Source organism: Malaclemys terrapin, chromosome 7 (genome assembly GCF_027887155.1).
Source record: "Malaclemys terrapin pileata isolate rMalTer1 chromosome 7, rMalTer1.hap1, whole genome shotgun sequence".
Taxonomy (NCBI): domain Eukaryota; kingdom Metazoa; phylum Chordata; order Testudines; family Emydidae; genus Malaclemys; species Malaclemys terrapin.
In genome coordinates, this window is record NC_071511.1 from 32,404,438 (window position 1) to 32,425,169 (window position 20,732).

Consider the following 20,732-nt stretch of genomic DNA (forward strand, 5'->3'; position numbering starts at 1 on the left):
TTCGGCAGCAGGGGGTTCTTCACTCGCTCTGGGTCTTCGGCAGCATTTCGGTGGCAGGGGGTCCTTCAGTGCCACGGAAGACCCGGAGCGAGTGAAGGACCCCCTGCCGCCGAAGTGCTGCTGAAGACCCGGACCGCTGCCGGGTCTTTGAATCGGGCCCCGCAGTTCCTAAAGCTGGCCCTGATTTGGAGGGATGGTTTCTGGACGATTTGGGGGTTAAATTGGGTGGACTTGGACGACAGTGGCTGGGGGGCTGGTGTTGGGGGAATGGTATTCAGGAGGCTTGGTGTTTAGGGGGATAGTGTCAGAAAGTTGATGGGTCATTTCAGTGGACACTGCTGCAGTTGAGGTTTGATTTCAGTGAATAGTATCAGTGGCTGGGGGTTTGATTTCAGTGGCAGTGTTGGGGGTTGAGGAGTTGATTTTGGTGGTCAGTGTTGGGGGGTTAATTTTGGTGATTAGTGTTGGGGGTTAATTTTGATGGGCACTGGGGGATAGGCAGGTTGATTTCAGTGGGTAGTGTCAGGGAGTGTGGGGTTGACTCTTTTGGGCCATATCATGGAGTTTGGGGGTTGATTTTGGTGGTCAGTGTTAGGGAGCTGATTTAGGTGGGCATTGTCTGGGTGTTGCCGGCCCAGAGGGCCCGAGGGGAGCAACAGGGTTCGTTGCCCAGTGTGCGTCGCACCAATAGACACACCAGGGTGGAGAAGCAAGCCAAATTTATTCAAGAGCTCTGAATAGGCACTAAGAGACCAGCATGTCTCAAATCAAGTGCAGCAAATACAAGCAAGTGTCCCATTTTATATTCCAAGCTGTTTGTATGCAAGCCTTTGTTTTGTCCTCCCTTACCCCTCCCTCGGTTACAGCAGGCATTACATTGTGGCATATTAGAAAAGTTCTCGTCCGCATGCTTATCTTCGACCTTGCAAGCTCTACGTAGTAGGCCTTTCCCTCCTCCTTTCCCCTTGTTATCACTAAAAGTTCTGTAGTGTGAGCGAAACTGCAGCTGTCTGCTAAAAAGCTGACCATTACATATTCTGCTTTTACGCTGTCAGCATGTAGATAGGTAAGGTTCACAAGATGGAGTTACTGTGGCTCACTTAGACCCAGAGCAGGGAAGTTTCATCGACACTTATGGCCTTCCACTCCCCCGAGTTACCTGGTAGCTATGCCTAGTGACGTCAACATGGGGATGGGGAGTTGATTTCAGAAGGCAGTGTTGTGGTTGGCAGGTTGATTTCAGTGGGCAGAATCAGGGCAGTGTTGGGTAGTTCATTTAGGTTAGGGTGACCAGATATGCTAATTTTATAGGGACAGTCCTGATATTTGGGGATTTTTCTTATACAGGTGCCTATTATCCCCACCTCCTGTCCCGATTTTTCACACTTGCTATCTGGTCACTCTAATTTAGGTGGACAGTGTCAGAGGCTTTGGGGTTGATTTCGGTATAGGGTTGCCAGTTTTGGTTGGAGGTTTCCTCACATGACATAATCTTTAATTCCTGGAGACGCCAGGACAATCCTAGAGGGTTGGCAATTTTAGTGGGCAGTGGGGGCTGGGGGTTGATTTTGATGGGGGAGTCAGGGGTTGGGGGAATGGTGTGAGGAGATTTTGATTCAATGATAATGGTATCTGAGAGGCCCAGCGTGGGGGGAGCCGGGCCACCAGAGTGGCAGTGGTGAGGAGGCAGAGGGTGAAGATAGTAACCCCTCATTGTAAGTGTGGGTTTGGTCAAACCCCTGCGACCCCTGAACACCACATGATCCCACATCAGCCAATGATTGAGGCTACTTTTGCCTCAGTAACTGTCATGGCGACTAGTGGGGGTAGTCGTGGAGATGTGAGAATTTAGAGCTACTGTACTTCCACCTCGGTAACTGTCATGGCGACTAGTGGGGGGTAGGGGTGGAGATGTGAGAATTTAGAGCTACTGTACTTCCACCTCGGTAACTGTCATGGAGGGCAGGGAAAGGCAAAAAGCGGACGCGGAGGAGAGGGGCGGAAGTGACGCCACTACCATTATAGAGCTGTGGCAAGGAGCGTTTGGAAGGAGGGAGCGGGGCGGAAGCGGCTCAACTGACGGGCACCAATCAGCTTCTCGGGGGCGTGGCCGTGGGGCGGGGATACATATAAATGCAGGCTCTGAGGGGGGCGCTTCATTCAGTGGCAGGCGGCTGAGCACAGCGGTGGGTGTTGCTGGCCCGTTGTAGCGCTTCCGTCCCCGCTTGTAACGCAGCCTTCCCCGCCCCTCCAGTCCCCGCAGCCATGTTCAGCTGGGTGAGCAAGGACGCGCGGCGGCGCAAGGAGCCGGAGCTGTTCCGCACGGTCTCGGATGGGCTGAAGCAGCTCTACGCCACCAAGCTGCTGCCCTTGGAGGAGTACTACCGCTTCCACGACTTCCACTCCCCGGCGCTGGAGCCGGCCGACTGGGAGAACAAGCCCATGGTGCTGCTGGTGGGGCAATACAGCACGGGCAAGACCACCTTCATCCGGCACCTCATCGAGCAGGACTTCCCGGGCATGCGCATCGGGCCCGAGCCCACCACCGACTCCTTCATCGCCGTCATGGGCGGCGAGACCGAGGGCGTCGTCCCTGGCAACGCCCTGGTGGTCGACCCGCGGCGGCCCTTCCGCAAGCTCAACTCCTTCGGCAACGCTTTTCTCAACAGGTGAGCGGGGGCGGCGCGGGGGCCTGCAGCGTCGCTCGCCGCCTTCCTTCAACACGGGCGGGGCGGGGGGCCGCGGCGCCCCTCAGCGCCTTTCTGCCCAGGTGAGGGCTGGCCTGGGGCCTGCATGGCCACTCATGGTCCCCGTAGCCTCCAGCTTAGCACCGTCCTCAACAGGTGAGAGTCCGAGTATGGGGGGAGACCTGCAGTGCCCCACTCACCTGTAGCGCGCCCCCCCTCCCCCCCGCGCCATACTCAATAGGTGAGTCTGGGCTGGTGGGTGGGCATGAGTGGCACTGCATGGCACTCCCAGTTCAAGCTTAGTACCACCTTCAAGCTGTGACCTCCTGGTGTGGAGGCCCCAGGATGGGTAGGGATGGGGGGGCGGGAGGGGAGCCTGCCAACAATACTTGTCAGCCCCCAGACTTATGGCAACCTTCGTGCAGAGCCCTGGACCAACTCCTGCATAATACCTGCTCTCCAAGCCTAGTGTTGGGGCTTTCCTCTGTTGAGGAACATGGTCACTGGGGTGGTACCGTTGTAGGTGGGGATGGGGAGCTGCCATTGTACAGTTAATGCTGAGCTTGACCTAACTGAAACCACCCTGGGGCCTCCACCCCCAGACTATTTACTGGGTTCTGACAGGCCATAAACACTTGCAAGTGGGTCCTGAGGCCAAAAGTTTGAGAACCGCTGCTCTAAGGCATAGTTCTTGGATGCCTCACCCTATAAACTCTGCAGCCAAATTCTCTTACATCTCCCTCCCTGCCCCCTAGGCAGTCTTCTGTCTCTGAATGGCCTCAGGCAGAAGGGGATTTTTGTGCAGAACTGCATAGTGATGCCTTCCTGTCAGTGTCTCAGATTTCGATAGCAATGTTATCTTGGCCACCTCTGAGTGGTGCATGGAGGGGGCTCTGAATGAAATGACTAGGAACTGACCCTAAACAAACATGAAACTGACTGGGTGTTTTCCCAAGCTGAAATGGGAGAAAGAAATTCATATTAAAGCAAGTTAACTTAAACATCTCAGACTCCAATCCTCTAAGCCTAAGAGGATAGTAACTCTAAGAAGGGGACATAATTCATTAAAGTCTTTTAACATGACAGTGTCCTTTCATAACTCAGAGCCCACTTCTCTGCTCCTGCAAGGGAGTTCAGGAGCTCCCTTGGATGCAGAGGTATTGCAGAGTACTGCTGGCATGAAGCCTCTGTACCAGCTGGGAAGTCCCTTCTTGCTCAGTACTGTTGGCACCTATAATAGCTGTTGACAGTGTAAAGGGGCCTTGATCTAACTGAAACACCCACTTGTAGCTCTCCAAGCTCTTAGGGTAACATCCCTGTTTTACAGATGGAATAACTAAGAGACAGGGTTGAAGTGACTCAGCCAAGCCTGCCCACAGCTGGGGATACAACATAGGTCTCCTGATGCCTGCTGTAACTTTGAGATTCTTGAGACTGTCACCCCAAAGCATAAGCAAAGAGTTGCTGAGTCTAACTTCTCTCAAACTAAACCAATACCTGTTTTAGGCTGGGTTTCCCCTTGGGTTTCCCTGGTATTGTGCAAAAGTGTGACTTCAATAATACAGGGGGGCATGGAAATGTTCTGATGCCTTAAGGTGCTGATTGAAGCCTAATGCTAGTGGACATTTCCTAGCATTTGGCTGCTTCTGTAGTTGAAAGGGGAGAGATTGTCATAATTTTCTATTTTAATCTTGGAAGTGAAACCCATAAGGAAGTGGGTAATTCAGGCCTATCCAGCCACAGGTTCTCATAACACTCATAATCATTCAGAAGTGGGTTCCCTGCCCTTGGTGATAGAAGATGATTTCATAGCTGACCACAAGGGCATGATGCAGGAAGGCATGAATGAAACACTTAAAAGCCATACTAGTGGCATAGCATGCAGCTTGAACTCGTGATCAGGGCCCCTCTCTGTTCATGGCTGCTTCCTCTCTGCCCGGAAGGATGCCTTTTGGACAATTCTAGGTCAGGATCTACTAGCCGTTTTGGGGCTGGCTTGTTTATAAACCAATTCTAGATGGCATTTAAACATCAGTGTTAAATGGGTCTCTGGAATGTTGGCCTCTGATCTCCCTGTTGGAGGAGAGTGAAGAGTGTTAATGCTTAACCCAAGTTCTCATCTTGATGGCCTAGTGTGATTAAAAACATCTTGTGTACTGCAACTTTAATACACTGTATCCTTTTAATCTGTTAACTGTCCTAGCCAGTGGGTTCTTCAGCTAGCATGTAACAAAGGTTAGTCTCTTGCATTCATCCTAAAGCTCCTTAAAAGAGCACAGTGGGTCTCTAGGCTCAATAAAGGAGTAACATATCCTTGTTTTTCCTACCCCCACTGCTGTGCTATAATCACCATGCTAAAGGTGCCTGTGTATGAGCAGCAAGGCATGCAGTTTGAAACTAAGACTTTGTGTGTGTCTGTAAGATAATGTAGAAATGTCCAGTTTTTAAAACTGCTCCGTCTCTTTTGAAACACTAGGGATTAAGGCTTACAATGAGTCTTGTGCAGGAGTTGAGAGATTTCCTGCTCTCTATGAAATCCATGTCAGCTCAGCACAATTGCTTTGCTGTTGTAGTTGATCAGACTCTTCCTTTCTGCATAGCTAGCTGAAATCTCCTCCCAACAGAAAGGAGCTGCTGACTCCACTGAGGAACTAAAATTGCTGTGGACTGGACTCCTGAAATAAAAACAAGCTAAAGATCTTGCCAGTTGGTCTGCCTAGTGGAAAAATAAATGAATTCCAGCAATTTTTCCCTCTTTTAGATGACTCATTTTCAAGATGATCTGATCAAAAGTTAGGAAACAGTGAATGGAAGCATTAAATTACTGATCAGAGTATTGTTGGAGTAGTGGAAAGGTTAGGTGTGGAATTCTAAAGTCTGTCACTCTTTCCTTTAAAAAATGTGCTGTTTTGGCATCAAGCTTGCCACTCTGTCAGCAGCTGGAAGGTATAAAGTGCACTAACTTGCAGTATTGACTGACACTTCCAGTTAATATTCCTAATGACTCACATTGCTGCTTGCATCTAACATTTCACTATTGGGCTTAAAGGTTTCTGATACCAGAGAGCAATAGCTTAATTAAAAGTGACAGATTAGAGGTTGGGCTGGTTTAAAGTAGAACTCCATTGAAGCTGGTCTACACCAGCTGAAGAGCAAGTCTATTGTCTTCATTGGGGTTTAATAGAAATCTCTAAATAACAGCACTGCTCCAGTATGGCTCCCTTGTCCTTAGCCTTATAGACTTACATGGTGGCTTTATGCATATAAGGCTGAAGAGCAGGTATGTTGCTTTGTAAATGATACATTAATGTGACACTCCTGGTTTAATTTAAAGAAAACTGACAATTGGTAGCTTAATTGGTCACTATTGCTAGTAAATCTGCCAAAGAGGCTACAGACTCTGTCCAGTTTCTTTCACATACTTGGAATGCAGGAGATGCACCTCCTTAAGGTAGCCACTTATAAGACAGTGAATCTCACAGGTGGAGTGATTTATAGATGCCCATTCTGCTAATGCTGTACAAACATAAATGACAGCCCCTTCCCCAAAGAGCCTGCTACCTAGTTTAGCAGCCCTTCTCCCATATAACTGAGGCTGGATTTATGCTCATCATACCCTGTTAGGTAAAACTCCCCCCCCCCCCCCCCCCCAACTGATAGGGGAGTTAAGGCAGTGTCTGCTGGGGTGGGGGGGCAGCAGAGGGAAGGGAGACTTGCCCCTGGTCACATAGGGAGTCTGACAAAGTAGGCAATTGAATCCAGATATCCTGAGCCCCAGCCTACAGCCTTGACCACATGGCTGGTCTTTTACATACCATAGAAGAACAGTGCCTAGCCTCTCTAATTGAGTATCTCTCTTCTCATGTAGGTTCATGTGTGCCCAACTACCCAACCCTGTCCTGGATAGCATCAGTATCATTGACACACCTGGTATCCTCTCGGGAGAGAAGCAACGCATAAGCAGAGGTAATTGTTTGTTCGTTTTTAAATGCGTACCAGTGCCTACATTGTATAAGAATTTCCAGACTGGATCTGACAGACCAGTGGGACCATGGAGCCCGGAAGTGTGAAACCAGGGATACCACATAATATAACAGACTAGCTTGAGCCAAACTTGACTATCCCTCTGTATTTTTGGCCTCTTCTAGAGATCTGGTCTGAAGTACATGTGTGCAAAGCATTTGGTACAACAGCAGCAGGTTACTGCTCCAAGCAAAGGCAGTTGGCTTTGTTTCACCTTAAAGGCTAAATAGCTTGACATTCTTAAGTCATCCACTTAACCTTCCTGGTTCTCTGTCAGCCAAGGCTTGAGCTGTTTGCCCCCAGTGTCAACTCCTAGTATAGAAATGATTGGCATCACTGCAAATCATATTGCACTGGTGGCTAAAACTCCAGTGCTAGTCAGACAGCTCCAGAAAGCCAATCTTGAGAGCTGTGAATGTTCTGTTTTTTGGGTTTGGAAGAGAATAGTGTCAGAGGTGATCCCTCACTTGGAAAGTCTGTCCAAAGACTAGCTTGAAGTAGATCTGAGGAGCTGAGACTTAACTGTAAAGCTGACAAAGTGCATCTGATGTCCACTCTAGAACCATTGTATTAAGACAAGTCCAGCTCATCTTGGGATGCTAGCATGGCACCCCCTGGATGCATGCAAGATCGCTTGTTGGGTTGTCAATGCTTTAAGGCTGTTTAGGGGAAGAGCAGCCTGGTCTAGTGGCTAGGGCATTTGACTTGGAGTTGAGAGAAGTGGTTCTATTCCTGGTTCTGCTGTGACCCAGGGCAGGTCACTCCCCCCTCACCCTGTCTGGCCTATTTAGAATGGAGGCTCCCTTGCTGTGTGTGGGGCTAATAATTTTAATAGAAATGAAATAAAAGCTGGCTGTTGGGAGTCAGTACTCCTGGGTTCTATTTCTAGATTGATGAGGAAATGCAGTGTAATGGTTAGAGCTGGGGAGTTGGCACTCCTGGGTTCTAGTCCCATCTCTGCCTTTGCTCTGGGGTAACTAGCTTCATTTATGTGCCTCTTTCTGTAGCATAAAATGGGGATGACACCCTGCCACCTCAGTTAGTTGTGAAGCATACTGCTGAGAATGCTAAGCACTTCAGATCATCTCAATGAGTTACTTAGTTGAGCCAAGTATCAGGGGGTAGCCGTGTTAGTCTGTATCTACAAAAACAACAAGGAATCTGGTGGCACCTTAAAGACTAACATTTATTTGGGCATAAGCTTTCCTGGGTAAAAACCTCACTTCAGATGCATAGAGTGAAAGTTACAGATGCAGGCATTATATAGTGACACATGGAGAGCAGGGAGTTACTTCGCAAGTGGAGAACCAGTGTTGACAGGGCCAATTCAATCAGGGTGGATGTAGTCCACTCCCAATAATAGATGAGGAGGTATCAATTCCAGGAGAGGAAAAGCTGCTTCTGTAATGAGCCAGCCACTCCCAGTCCCTAGTCCAGCCCAGATTAATGGTGTTGAATTTGCAAATTAGTTGAGCCACTTCTCAAAATGAGTGTATATGGTCTGTTTCCTTTCCACTGCACTGGAGGTTGGGACAATGGCTGGCTGAGTTTGCATGTCCCTGCTCATATCAGAAAAGCTGCACCTGTTCAACTCAATCTAATTAAACTGCCATAAACCTCAGATGTGTTTAGCCCTGGCTTAAAATTGTAACTCCTCTTACAAGCAGAACCAATTTAAAGCAAGTGTTAAACAAGCTTGTTCAAATCCCTAATGTGGATGCACCAGTGTAAGCTAGGGGCATGTATTCACTGTGGAGATCTTGGATGACCAGCACCCAGGATAGTTAAGGCCAATTGTCAGCAACCATGCTGCAAGCCATACTTGCGCTACTGTCTTTGTAGCTGTTGCATTCCCCAGGTCATTAGGATTTGTGATGGCACATCCCATGGTGCTTCGTATAACAGTCTATGCTACTTTGTCTCTGAATTGTGAGAATTCATTTGTCCTAGGCACAGAGGGAATTGTGGGAAGTCATTGGAGGACTAATAGTACTTGAGTTATTTAGCCTGTCCTCACTGCAGGGTGGCTTACCCAGCCCAAGTGAAAGCAGAACCTGGACTCTAATCCCCAGCCAGGCCAGCTGGAAGTCCCAGTAAACCTGGGTGAGAGGGTTTTGTGTATGAATGGGAGTGGGGTGCTAGGGGCAACACATGGCTAAGAGCTTGGGCTAACTCTCTGCAGCAGTAGGTATCCAAAATAGATGGGAGACCTCAGTGTCATCATGTTACTCTTGGGATGATGGACAGATGAGATGGGACATAGTTATGCTTGAAGGTGTTTGATCTATAGACATTGCAGAGGTGCTTGAAGCTGTGGCTGTTAAACATGGCATGGGTTTCATGTCCCATCTCCCCCCATTTTCTCCCAAAATCAATAGGGTTTTACCCATTGATGCCTACAACATTTCAGGGAATGTTGTAATTAATCAGATGTATTGGTCAAAAGTGATCATGTTGCATCCAGACTAACACATACCATGGAGCTGAATGTAGGGCCTCACTAGTTCAGCAAACCAGCCCTCTGGATGGTAGGTCACTATTGTCCCTGTCCTACAGATTTGGGTGGAAAACCTGAGGCACACAGTAGAAGTGATTTGTGTAAGATGGGTGAGCAGCAGGGATGGGGAATAGAATCCTGGTGTCCTGATAATCAAATAACTCCCTGGTCTAAACCACTAGACCTCCTGGCTATAGAGAGGAGAATCCAGGAGTCCTGGCTCCCCATTCTGTGCACCAGTGAGTAGCTTCTTTCTTCTATCCTGACAAGTGTGACACTTCACAGCTCTCACTTGACTGACTCCCATTCTAGTATTCTTCAGCTTAAATGCTTTTACCACACTGACTACACTCCAAATTCAATGGACAGTTTTCTAGATATTACTGCTTGAGTGCAGTGATGTTGCCTCTGAAATGGCTTCCTCAGCTGTAGCCTGCAGCACCTGTTGGCTTTAGCATTCCAGAAGTCTCATGGCACCAAGTGGCATCTTAGCCTGGAAGCTAGCTTCCCTGTAGTGAGCCCCCTATCAGGGAGCAGTGTTCTGAGATCTTGCTTGTGTGTTTGAGGCACAATTGGCTTATCAATTTGATCCTCTTATTGTGACCATAAGGGACTGGGGGAATACTTGTCTTGCAGCATCTCTTGGCTGTAACATGACTGCCAGACTTGAGTCACTATCTACATGGCTAAATATTGAGGGGGAGAACTTGGCAGGCAGTAATTTCCCATGGCTGGGTGTTCGGAGTAAAAATAGGATCTGGTCTATGTAAGTGCATACATCTGAACCTGTTGGGAGTATAGTCCCATCCTCATCACCAGAATACATAGCTCTAGGACAGCACTTGGTGTACCTTCCAGCCATGCATGAATCATCCCAGGTGGCTTATTCTCTAACCTCTCCCTGGGGGGGGGAGAGGCAGGGATGTGTGCATGCATGTAGTGATGCTTACAGGGTTCATGCTGCTCTCTCCATATTGGACCAGGGAGGTCAGAAGCGCACTGTGCCCTTGGAGCTCAAGGTGGTGGAATTTGGAGTGGTCCTTAGTTCCTGGGGGATTTTGATAACCACTCTGACTGGCTTCCTGAGAGAGCTGTCTCCTGCATGGATGAGCTTAAGGTAGAAACCTGAAGCAGCATTGTCAACCCTAGTCCCCATCCCAGAGCTGTTGGCTCCTTTAAGTGCCTGGAGTGCCTTGGGAGAAACACACCAATATCTTGACCTTCATCTGAGAACCCAGTGTAAAGAGGGCAGGACAGGCTGACTTCTGATTGCCCTGTTTGCATGCATAGCTCCTAGAAGTCACAGCTGAGATTGGGGCAGGAGCCGTCTTTGTGTGCACAGTGCCTGGTACTGGTACAATAAGACCACAAAGTGAGAAAAGGAGTATTTATCCCCATTTTATGGAGGGACTTTCCCAGGTCTGCAGAGCTGGGACTAGTGCTCAGATCTTGTGAATCCCAGCCCACTTCCAAAACCACAAGACTAGCCTTCCTTTCCTTCTAGAGCAGAGGTCCCCAAACTGTCATGGAGAAACATTCAGGGGTGTGTGGCAGGGCCGGGCCAGCCCAGCCCCCACAGAGAGCAGGGAGGGAGTGCCCCCAAGCTCTGCTCCATGCCTGGCCCTGCCCTGCCCACAGCCTTGGGCTGACTGCAGCCCAGCTGCAGCTCCACACCTGGCCCTGCTCACAGCCCTGGCCTCAGACCCACCCTCAGCTGTGGCTCCAACCTTGGTCCCCTTACCTCTGTCTGCTGTCCCACTCCTGGCCTCACCCCAGTGGGTGAGTGGGGGACATGACCCTGAAAAGTTTGGGGATCACTGTTCTAGAGGCAAATGCACTGTACTGACCTGGTTCTTCTGGCTCCCAAGCAGCATAAATATTTACCTCTAGCCCCACTGGTTCACAACATCTGACTCTCAAAATCTCAGGCCTTTTATTGTACTATTGACCTAGTACTGGCTATGATCCAGGTCTGACTCTAGCAAGTGCCTGACCTTGACCTAGTATTTCAGTTTCTTTCTATTGGTTTCTCAGTGTTTCTGCCAAAGGATTTCACTCCTCTTCTGTACCCCACACAGCTTCAAAGCACCCCACTGTGACTACTCCCCAGCGGAGAAACTGGGCTTGTCACTTCTGTGTTGAGGCTGGTCCCTGCACATTCCCTTCTGTGTCCATCTCTGGGCTTGTTCAGCTCTTTGCAGTCTTGTAACTTAGCTTGGCTCTTCCTGAGTATCAAAATCCTGGCTTTGATTGCATTGCTCCAGAAGCTCCTGTTGTATTTGTGGCTTCTTGGTTATGGCAAAGGCCGGAAGGAAAGTGTCTTGCTTAATCACATCAGCCTTTCCAAACCCTCCTCTGATATTTTTTTCCAGTGACTAGTAATGCCTGCAGGAAACTGTTTTCAAAGATAAGGCTCTTGCTGCCCCTAATCAGAAAGAAACCAGGATGTAACACTAAAAGCACCATGAATTGTGGAACAATTCTACCCCTCCCCCTTACAAACCACAATTTGTAATGTAAGAGTTTAGCTGTCTTATTCCTGTAGTGAGACTTTTGGGCCACTTTAGAGGGATAGGCAGGTCACTTCAGTCCCAGAACATCTTGTAGGAAAACAAGGTCTGAAATTTTATTTCTCTCTATATTTTTTCTAAACTTTCATTGGGACATACTCTGCAGTGTCTGGTCTTGTGCTAGTGCTTCAGGTATGGCTTGCATGGGGGAAGCCTGTGCTAATGATGCAGGTACATAGTTGTGATTCTCCATAGCTGATGGCTTCTAGTATCAGGCTGCTAGGTGGCCTATTTATCTTCACCTGTTCCCTTTGTAGAGACAGTTGCACTTGGTATAAATTCCTACATGTCAGGATGGTGTGTATGCAGTCCAAGCAATGACTGAGGGTATGAGGACTTCAGACATGAGAGGCTGGAATGGTGCTTTCATGTGGTGCAAAGAATCCTGACTTAGCACATGCTAGCCAGGCAGCTCACACATGCCAGGGTCTATCTGTGATTACCAGATTTGATGTAGAAAAGGAATTTCCCCAAGGTCAGATTATCATGGACCTTGAGGTTTTTTGGCCTTCTGCTGAAATCACCTAATAATGTCTCACCTAATTCCCTGCTGTCACAGGGGCCTCAGGCATTGGTGGGCCTTGGGCTATATACACACACTACAGCTTGTGGGTATGTCACTCGGGAGTGTGAATAAGCCACCCCCCTGAACTACTAAAGTTACACTGACCTAAGCACTAGTGTGGGTGGTGTTACAACATTGCTATCACTGCTCATGAGGGGGCTGGAGTAATTATGTTGAGGGGAGAGCGCTCTCCCATCAGCTTAGAGCATCTGCAGTAGCAGCTCTGCAGTGGCACAGCTATAAGTACTGTAGTGTGGCCACAGTCTTTGTCTCTGGAGACTTCAGTCCTCATGTTCTGTGTCTGGGACAGAAATGTTTTAGTTTAACAGAAGTCATCAGACTCACCATAAGGGTATTTGGGTGATGTTTACTGGCCTATGATACACAAGAGGTCACACTATAGCTATTCTAATGGTCCCTTCTTGTCTTAAAATAAGGTGTTCTGACCAAGTATGGCCCCAGAAACCGTTACTATTAATGTAGCTTTCTCAGCTGATTAGAACTGTTCATGGTATGTTGCCCCAGAGGCATACTCATTGGAGGAGCCATCTGCTGCATGGAAAATAGCCTTTATCCAGTCTAAATCCTCCCCAGTGTTCAGATCTTAGCCAATTAGCATTCCTTCTGTTGGAGGAGTCTTGAACCTTAGCTGCATGAAAGGTGCCAGATTAGGTGCTCTTGAGATTTCAGTCCTGTTCTCCGGTATTTCTGAAATGCCTGACATAATGGTTTAACGAGCTTTCTAAATAGGCAGGAGTGGTAACTTCATCTGTGCCCTATGCTGTCCCTGTGGTTAAAGTGCTGGACAGGGTGCAAAATATTTAGCTTCAATTTCCAGACTCCCTGTGACCTTGGGGAAAGCTGCTTTATCTGTTCTCTGGCTTTATAAGTGGTAAAACTGAAGCATAATCTTTACTTTCCAGGCAAGGTGGACTAGGAAGAGATCAGGTTCCAAGGTTATGAAGGGGCAGACATGAGTGGACTTGCTGACACAGCCAGCAGTTCTGTTGTGTGACTTAAACACACACCTTGTTCATGGGCTCAGACCCACCAACTCCTCTCACCTCAGATGCTAGTGATTTCCCATAATCTTGGCTAGGGATTAAACCCACATTCTAGAGTGGGTTTAATTGCATCCTTTCCACCCCATCCTTGCATCCTTTCCACCCCATGTGGTCTGAAGCAAATGAATGCCCTTGGGTAGTCTGCCTGTAAAGAGCTTTGATTAGTGCTGGACTGCTATGCAGAGAGGCTGGCTTGATCTACTTCTACCTGATGCTGGCTAACACTTTCTTGTGAAGGTCTGCCAAGTTTTCAGTGGCAGAACTGAGACTGGAAGTTGTAGAGAGCTGTAATTTACTCTTGACTCAGCAGGGGAATTTAGACTCAGGAGTCCTGGCTTCCCTGGTCTCTGACCATACTGCTAAGGCATAAGTGCATATCAGAGCATCTCAAGAATGCACAGGTCAGCTGGGAACTTGGTGTTTAGAACAGCTTTTAGCACAGCTTGCTTAACTCTTTCTGTTCCTGATTTACATAACTGTTCTGCACAGTTTTGTCTTCCATTGTGGGTCTTGCTGAGTCACAGGAAATCTGGAGTCTGCTACATGCAAACTTCTATTGTGTTGTAAGAGCATTGCTCAAACCAAAAACTAATCCAGTCCTGGAGTAAGAAGGGGCTGGTGAACATGTATGAAGGCTGTCTTTTGCAGCTACAGAGGTGCTGTGGGATCTAAGTCCTGTGCATGGCTTAATGTTCCAACATAAGCATACTTCAAATGATCTTGAGTTGGTGTGATGACTAAGCACTGGACTGGGAGTCAGATGTGAATTCAGTTCCCTGCTGCTGAACACCTTTGATCCAGGGCAGTCCCTTCCCCTGACTTACAATCTAAACAGACAAGACAGTAAGCTCTTCTGCATAGGTTCTTGCCCCAAAATCATCACTACTATCGGAGCACCTTCAGTGGTTAAACAATAAGACTAACATCTGTCACATGTTCTTTCATCCTTTCCGGTCCTAGCCCCAAAGAGCTGACCAGATGAACAGATGGGGATTAGCACAGGAGTTCAAAGAAACATTGAGTTGGTATTTGTCAGCATGATGGGCAGTGGACTCAGCACACCAGTGGCCTAATGATTGTCAAGTTTATTGTAGGCATCACAGTGAAGGGTTTTGAAGGATAATCTTCATTAAAGAAGGCAGGGCAAAGAGATGCACCTTGCACTTAGAGTGGAAGGTGGTGAGATTTGGGATGTGCCTTTGCTCTTGGGAGAGTTCGTTCTGCAATCTCAGACCAACCTCCAAAAAGCTGTCTCCTGTGCAAGTGAGAGAATGTGGATAATTCCACTGGGCCAGGAATTTTAGACAGCCTTCTCATGCCCTGGGTCCAGGCCACAGTGCACCTTAAGATAAGTACTGAGATCTTAACCTCTTGAATTCATATTCTGTGGCAACAGTTCTCAACCACAGCTCTGGGGACCCTGGGGGGTGGGGTATAAGCAGGTTTCAGGGAGTCCACCAAAATAAACCAGAGAGCAGGGCCAGCATTAGACTCACTGGGACCCAGGGCAGAAAGCTGAATCCTGAGCCCTACTGCCCAGGACTGAAGCCATAGTCCAAGCAATTTAGCTTTGCAAGGCCTCCTATGGCATGGGGCCCTGGGCATTGCTCTGCTTGCTACCCCATAATGCTGGCCCTGGTTTTAATCAAAACTGAAAAACAGTTGTGGTGCAGGTGGGCCATGGAATTTTTATAGCATGCTGCAGGGGCCTCAGAAAGAAAAAGGTTGAGAACCCCTGTTCTATGGGATGTCAACATAGAAAAGAGGTTTGATGCACTCAAGGTAACTGAGGTTACTGAGGAGATGTACTCTAAGGTTCTGTATCTGTTGGGAAGTTGCCTAAGTGCCAAAGGCTTCATGCTCTGGTGGTGTAGTCCAGCCAGAAAAGATGTGAATAAGTGAGGCCAGCTCATCCACCAGCAGGAGGTGGAGTCTGAGCCAACCAGAAATGGTAGAAAGTATGCTGCTACATGAGTTTAGCACAGGGATCAGCAATCTTTCAGAAGTGGTGTGGCGAGTCTTCATTTATTCACTTTAAGGTTGTGTGTGCCAGTAATACATTTTAAAGAATTTAGAGACCTAAAAACATTAAACTATTGTATGTAAAGTAAACAAGGTTTTCAAAATGTTTAAGAAGCTTCATTTAAAATTAAATTAAAATGCAGATCTTGTCAGTTTAGTGCAATGGTTCTTAACCTGGGGTACATGCACCCCCTGGCAGTGCAAGATGCCCTTTCTGGGGGTGCAAGACGTGAATTTTTTAGAAGGTAAATCATCAAACACAAATTAAGCACAGGCACATAAGTCCAACTATTTTGTTTCATCAAACCATGTATTAACATACCTTTTTAATGATTACTGTAATATACAAGCTTAAGTTTTCAAGCGAACTGTAGTGTAAGTTTTGATAAGGGGTGCAAGAGCATTTTTTGAGAACTCCAGACTGTCACAGGCTGAGTGGGGCCAGGTGCAGTGTATTAAATTGCTCCCCCATAGGAATGCTACTTTCGGTGTACTACTTAGGGCTGCCAGTTCTGATTGCTCTGGGTGGCATGGTAAGGGGACTGGGAACAGGGGTGGCTGGATGGGCATGGGAGTCCTGGGGGGGCCTGTCAGGCGTGTGGATAGGGGTCAGGGGACAGGCAGCAGGGGGGTTTGGTTGGGGGTGGGGTCCCAGGGGGGCAGTTGGGAACAAGGAGCGGGGGGGGGTTGGATGGGTGGGGATTCTGAGGGTGGCAGGCAGGGGGTCCCAGGAGGGGGCAGTCAGCAGACAAGGAGCAGAGGGGGTTGATGGGGCAGGAAGTGGGAGGGGGCAGGCTGTTTGGGGAGGCACAGCCTTCCCTACCTGGGTGTAGTGTATTTAAATTTCTCCCCATAGGAATGTGCTACTTACAGTGTACTACTTATGGCTGCCAGTCCTGGTGCTCCGCAAGTAGCACATTCCTACAGGGAGAATTTAGTACACCACACCAGCAGGCAGAACCCCAAACCGGCAGCGGGCTGTGGTCTGGGGTTCCGGCCGCTGGGACCCCAGCCAGTGTGCCAGTAAAAATCGCTCACGGGCTGCCTTTGGCACACATGCTGCAGGTTGCCCTCCCCTGGTTTAGCCTCTGTGAAATCCTCTGGATATGGACAGAGTCTATCTAGCACTTGGCACAAAGGGGCCCTGATCTTAATTTTGCAGCCTCAAAACCTTATAGGAATAAACTGTAGGATTCTTTGTGGGGAGAGTCATTCACTTTGGGGGGGGAGGGGGTCTTAGCAGCTGGTGTAGCTGCCTCCATGCAGATCCTATTCCCTCTGCAACTCATGGCTTGCTGCATAAACTGTATTCTTCTACCTCTGACTTGTACCAGTGAACTCTGGGGCCTCTAATGCACCAGTACAGTACTTGGCAGCACCATTAATAGAGTAGGGACTGCTGGTTAAACAAATATGAACTGCTTTGTAAGGGGGAAAAGCCAGTTGAACCAAGGGCTTCCCAACAACACCAAGGGAGAGGCTTTGTGTAGGCTGGCCCTGAAGAAAAGATCCATCAGTGATTTATTGTTTTTGAATGGCATGGGAAGGGGTGTGTGTGGTGTGGGGGTGGTGCTGTATAGCTGTCAACTCAAGATGCTACAGCCAGTTACTCTCCACTTGGTTTCCCCTTTGGGAGCAAATCAAAGGGGTCTCTAGCCCAGTTATCACTAACTGTTCAATCGTGATTGACTAGTCAATCCTAGAGGATCTCCCAGTTGATCACAATCTTCAGCGGTGCAGTGTGGCTGCCACTAAGGCAGGCTCCCTGACTACCCCACACCACTCCCAGAAGCGCCCAGTGCAGCCCTTGGGGTGGAGGGGGAGCAGGCTCCTGCCTGAAAGCACCACTCCCGCAGCTCCCATTGGCCAGGAGATCTGCAGGGGTGGTCCTTGCAGAGGGGCAGTGTGTGGAGCCACATGCCCACTAACCTCCCCATCCCCTGGGCCATTAGGGCATGTTGGTCCCTTCCAGGAGCAGCATGGTGCCAGGGTAGGTAGGGAGCCTGCCTTAGCAGTAGCCATGCTGCACTACTTATGGGACCTGCCAGAGGTAAAGGCTGCCCAGTAGGCTACACCCCAGCCCTGAGCTCCCTCGTGGAGCCTGCACCCCAGCCCTGAACGCCTCCCAGAACCCTGGACCCTCTCCTGCACCCAAACACCCTCCTAGAGCTTGCACCCCTCACCCCCTCCTGCACCACAACCCCTGCCCCAGGCTCAGCCCAGATCCTGCTACCCAGCTTGGTGAGGGTGGGGGAGAGCAAGCAACAGGTGGGATGGGGGGAATGGAGTGAGGTGGGCAGGGCCTCAGAAGGGGTGGGATGGATCCTGGGTTGCCCTTAGATTCAAAAAGTGATCTTTGGCATAAAAAGGCTGGAGATCACTGCTCTAGTGTCTAAATGACTGACTCACTTGCTGACAAGCTCTTGAGCCTAGCACCTCTAGGATCTGTTGCACAAACATAGCTACATACCTTTGGAGTATCTTCCCCTTGTAACGTTCCACCATTCACCACTGAAACTAGCTTTGCCAGTGTTAACTTCAAGGCCCTGCCCACAGATAAGGCAGTTATTTCAGCCTCTGAAAATGTTACTCTGAAATGCAGCACATTTTTGGGGGAGCACTGGATGTGAGAAATCAAGCAGAACCACCCAGTGACTTGAGATGAGCCTACCAAGTGACCAATTGCTGGATGCAAAAAACCCCTAAAAACCTACGTTGTAACATTTTATTAAACTACATTGCAAAGTGGTAACAAACTTATTACAATGCATAATGCACTGCAGCTTGTTTACTAATGATGTAGTCTCCTGTCCTGTATAATAAAGAGAACAGCTCTGGCTAGCCAGAAATGGGATCACTGAATGAGGAGCAGCAAACTTCAAAATGAAAGGGGAGAAACTCCTCTACAAATGTAGTTTCCTGTGGAACTTGGTGTCATGTAAGGAGCCTAGCAGAGTTCCAAGAGTCACTTATGTGCCCAGGGGAACCTTCAGTTGTTACATTATCAGCTTGTCTTGTGGTAGTACCCAAAGCCCCAGACATGGACAGGACCCTATTATGCCACTGTCCACAAACAGCTCAAAGATCCCTGCCCCAAAAAATACAAGCAAAGGACAAGAGACAATAGGTGGATGCTCAACTAGATCAGGTCTTGGTGATCATGGACTGTCCAGTCTCTAGCACCCAATTCAAAAGCTTGCAGGCTACTGGGGGTGGAAAGTGGGGAATAGGATAATGGACTTGATGGATCCATAGGTCTCTTACAGTTGAGACACCAGGTCAGTGAGGTAATTTTTATTGAACCAACGCCTACTGGTGGAAAAAGGCAACCTTTCAAGCTTACACAGAGCTCTAATATTGTGGGATCAACAAGGCTACAACACTGCAAACTTAGTTTGTGGGCCACTGATTCTGCTTGAATTTCTGTCACAGGGAAGGCAAGGACTTTCTATAAACCCTACTTGGCAAAACTTGCTAGCCAAAGCACAAAACTTACTTGTGTTCCTTGTCACCATGATATATAACCCAACCTTACCTATAGATTGCATTGCTCCACTCACAGGAGAAGCAAAGACAAATCTGCTCCCCTTGAACAGTCCCATGCAGTGTCCATGACTTTTCTTAACCTCTAATTGTGCTCTACCCAGGAGCAACTGAGAGGCGCTGGGAGAAAGTTCCGCATTTGACCAAACAGGCCACAACTTCCTCCTGGAGTTGTTAAAGGAGAACTTTCTTAAAATGTTGCTTTTAAAAAAAAGAGCAGTCCGATAGCCAGGATCAGACTTGCTGATTCACAAGCAGCTGTGGGATTGGAATGTGTCTAACATTCCTCATGGTTTGTAGGAGTGCTGATCTCCAATTCTCTCCATTCCTGACTCTGCAATTGACTAATGTTGTTGTCTTGTAATGTGAGTGTAGGCAGATAGGTTGACTCTCTCCCCACCTGCACAATGCACCCTGTACTCACCAGAATATGGTAATACTGAGTGCTTTCCTCTGTGGGGAAATATATCCGGTCAAGAATGCGACAGCACTGTGTATTGTACCTGTCAGGTGTGGTTCAGCAGCCAGGGATAGCAAGGGAGCACACAACTGTCATAAATTCAAAGACAGGCCTCTAAAGGGCTGCATTCTTTCTGCCTTGCTTTAAAGGGGCATAATGCCTTATCCATGTTCTGTGCAGGTTAAACCTCCAGGTGTCCCATAAGAGGGGGGTGTACTCTCAGGCTTATGTTGCCAAAGGTCCCAGTATAGTGAATTTAGCTGAGCTGGTGATAAAATCCAAATGTCCTGACTTGATTCCCCTGTCCTTACCACTAGCTATGCTGCCATAACTTCAGCAACCCTTGGTTTTTTACATTGGCCTTGATGTGTATTGTACTTTGTGGTAAATAAGATTACCCCAAACTTCTAAAACCAGTTGGTCATACAAAACAGGCTGGCTTGTAGCTGTCAGGAAAAAGCCAGATTATTCACAATATAACTTCCAGTATGTAAGTGACTGGCCCAAGCACTGGGAAAGTAGGCTGGGGTTCCAAGAAATCCTAAGGCTAGGTCTACACTACCCGCCTGAATCGGCGGGTAGAAATCGACCTCTCGGGGATCGATTTGTCGCGTCCCATTGGGGACGCGACAATCGATCCCCAAATCAGCGCTGTAACTCCACCAGCGGAGGTGGTAGTAAGCGCCGCCGACAGAAAGCCGCAGAAGTCTATTTTGCCGCCGTCCTCACAACGGGGTAAGTCGGCTGCGATACGTCAAATTCAGCTACGCTATTCACGTAGCTGAATTTGCGTATCTTAAATCGACTCCCCTCTGTAGTGTAGATGTACCCTGAGATTAAGACAGATCTGTTTGTCAGCAGGCTTGAGGCTTTAGTCCTACTTTCAAACTCTCCCTTCTAACCATGAGACTTTAAGGAGTGTTGTATAATAGGGTTCTGGGAGCCAAGGCTTTAAGACAGTTGTCCCCAACCTTTTCCATGGGGCAGGCGCTGGGCGACTAGCCGCCAAGGACTGTGGCCACTGGACAAGCAGCTGCCAAAATGCCTCCATGAAGCAGTCAAGAGGCATTGCCCCCGAAATTTTGCAGCATTTCAGCAGTAGCACTTCTTGATGTTGCTGCTTCTCAGCAGCATTTCTGTGTTTGCTTTTTCAGCTGCCAGTAGGCGGGCGCACATGGATGCCTCGGCAGGTGCCATGGTGCCTGCGGGTGCCACATTGGGGGACCCCTGCTTTAAGAAATGACATCTTGTGAGTTGGCAGTGCTGATACAATGCAGGTCTCTGCCTTTTGAGGCAGAGCA

At 48.5% G+C, this 20,732-nt stretch overlaps 1 protein-coding gene across 1 annotated transcript in view; it reads left to right on the forward strand.

The window, feature by feature from the left end:
* Positions 1–2,177: 2,177 nt before the first annotated feature.
* The window catches only part of EHD1 (EH domain containing 1), a 32,016-nt gene continuing 13,461 nt past the window's right edge, over positions 2,178–20,732 (forward strand). Inside the window, exons 1-2 of the mRNA XM_054034649.1 lie at positions 2,178–2,669; positions 6,556–6,653. Of these exons, the coding sequence (XP_053890624.1) occupies positions 2,266–2,669; positions 6,556–6,653 (502 nt within the window). The 5' untranslated portion in view covers positions 2,178–2,265. The remainder of the gene's footprint in view (positions 2,670–6,555; positions 6,654–20,732) is intronic.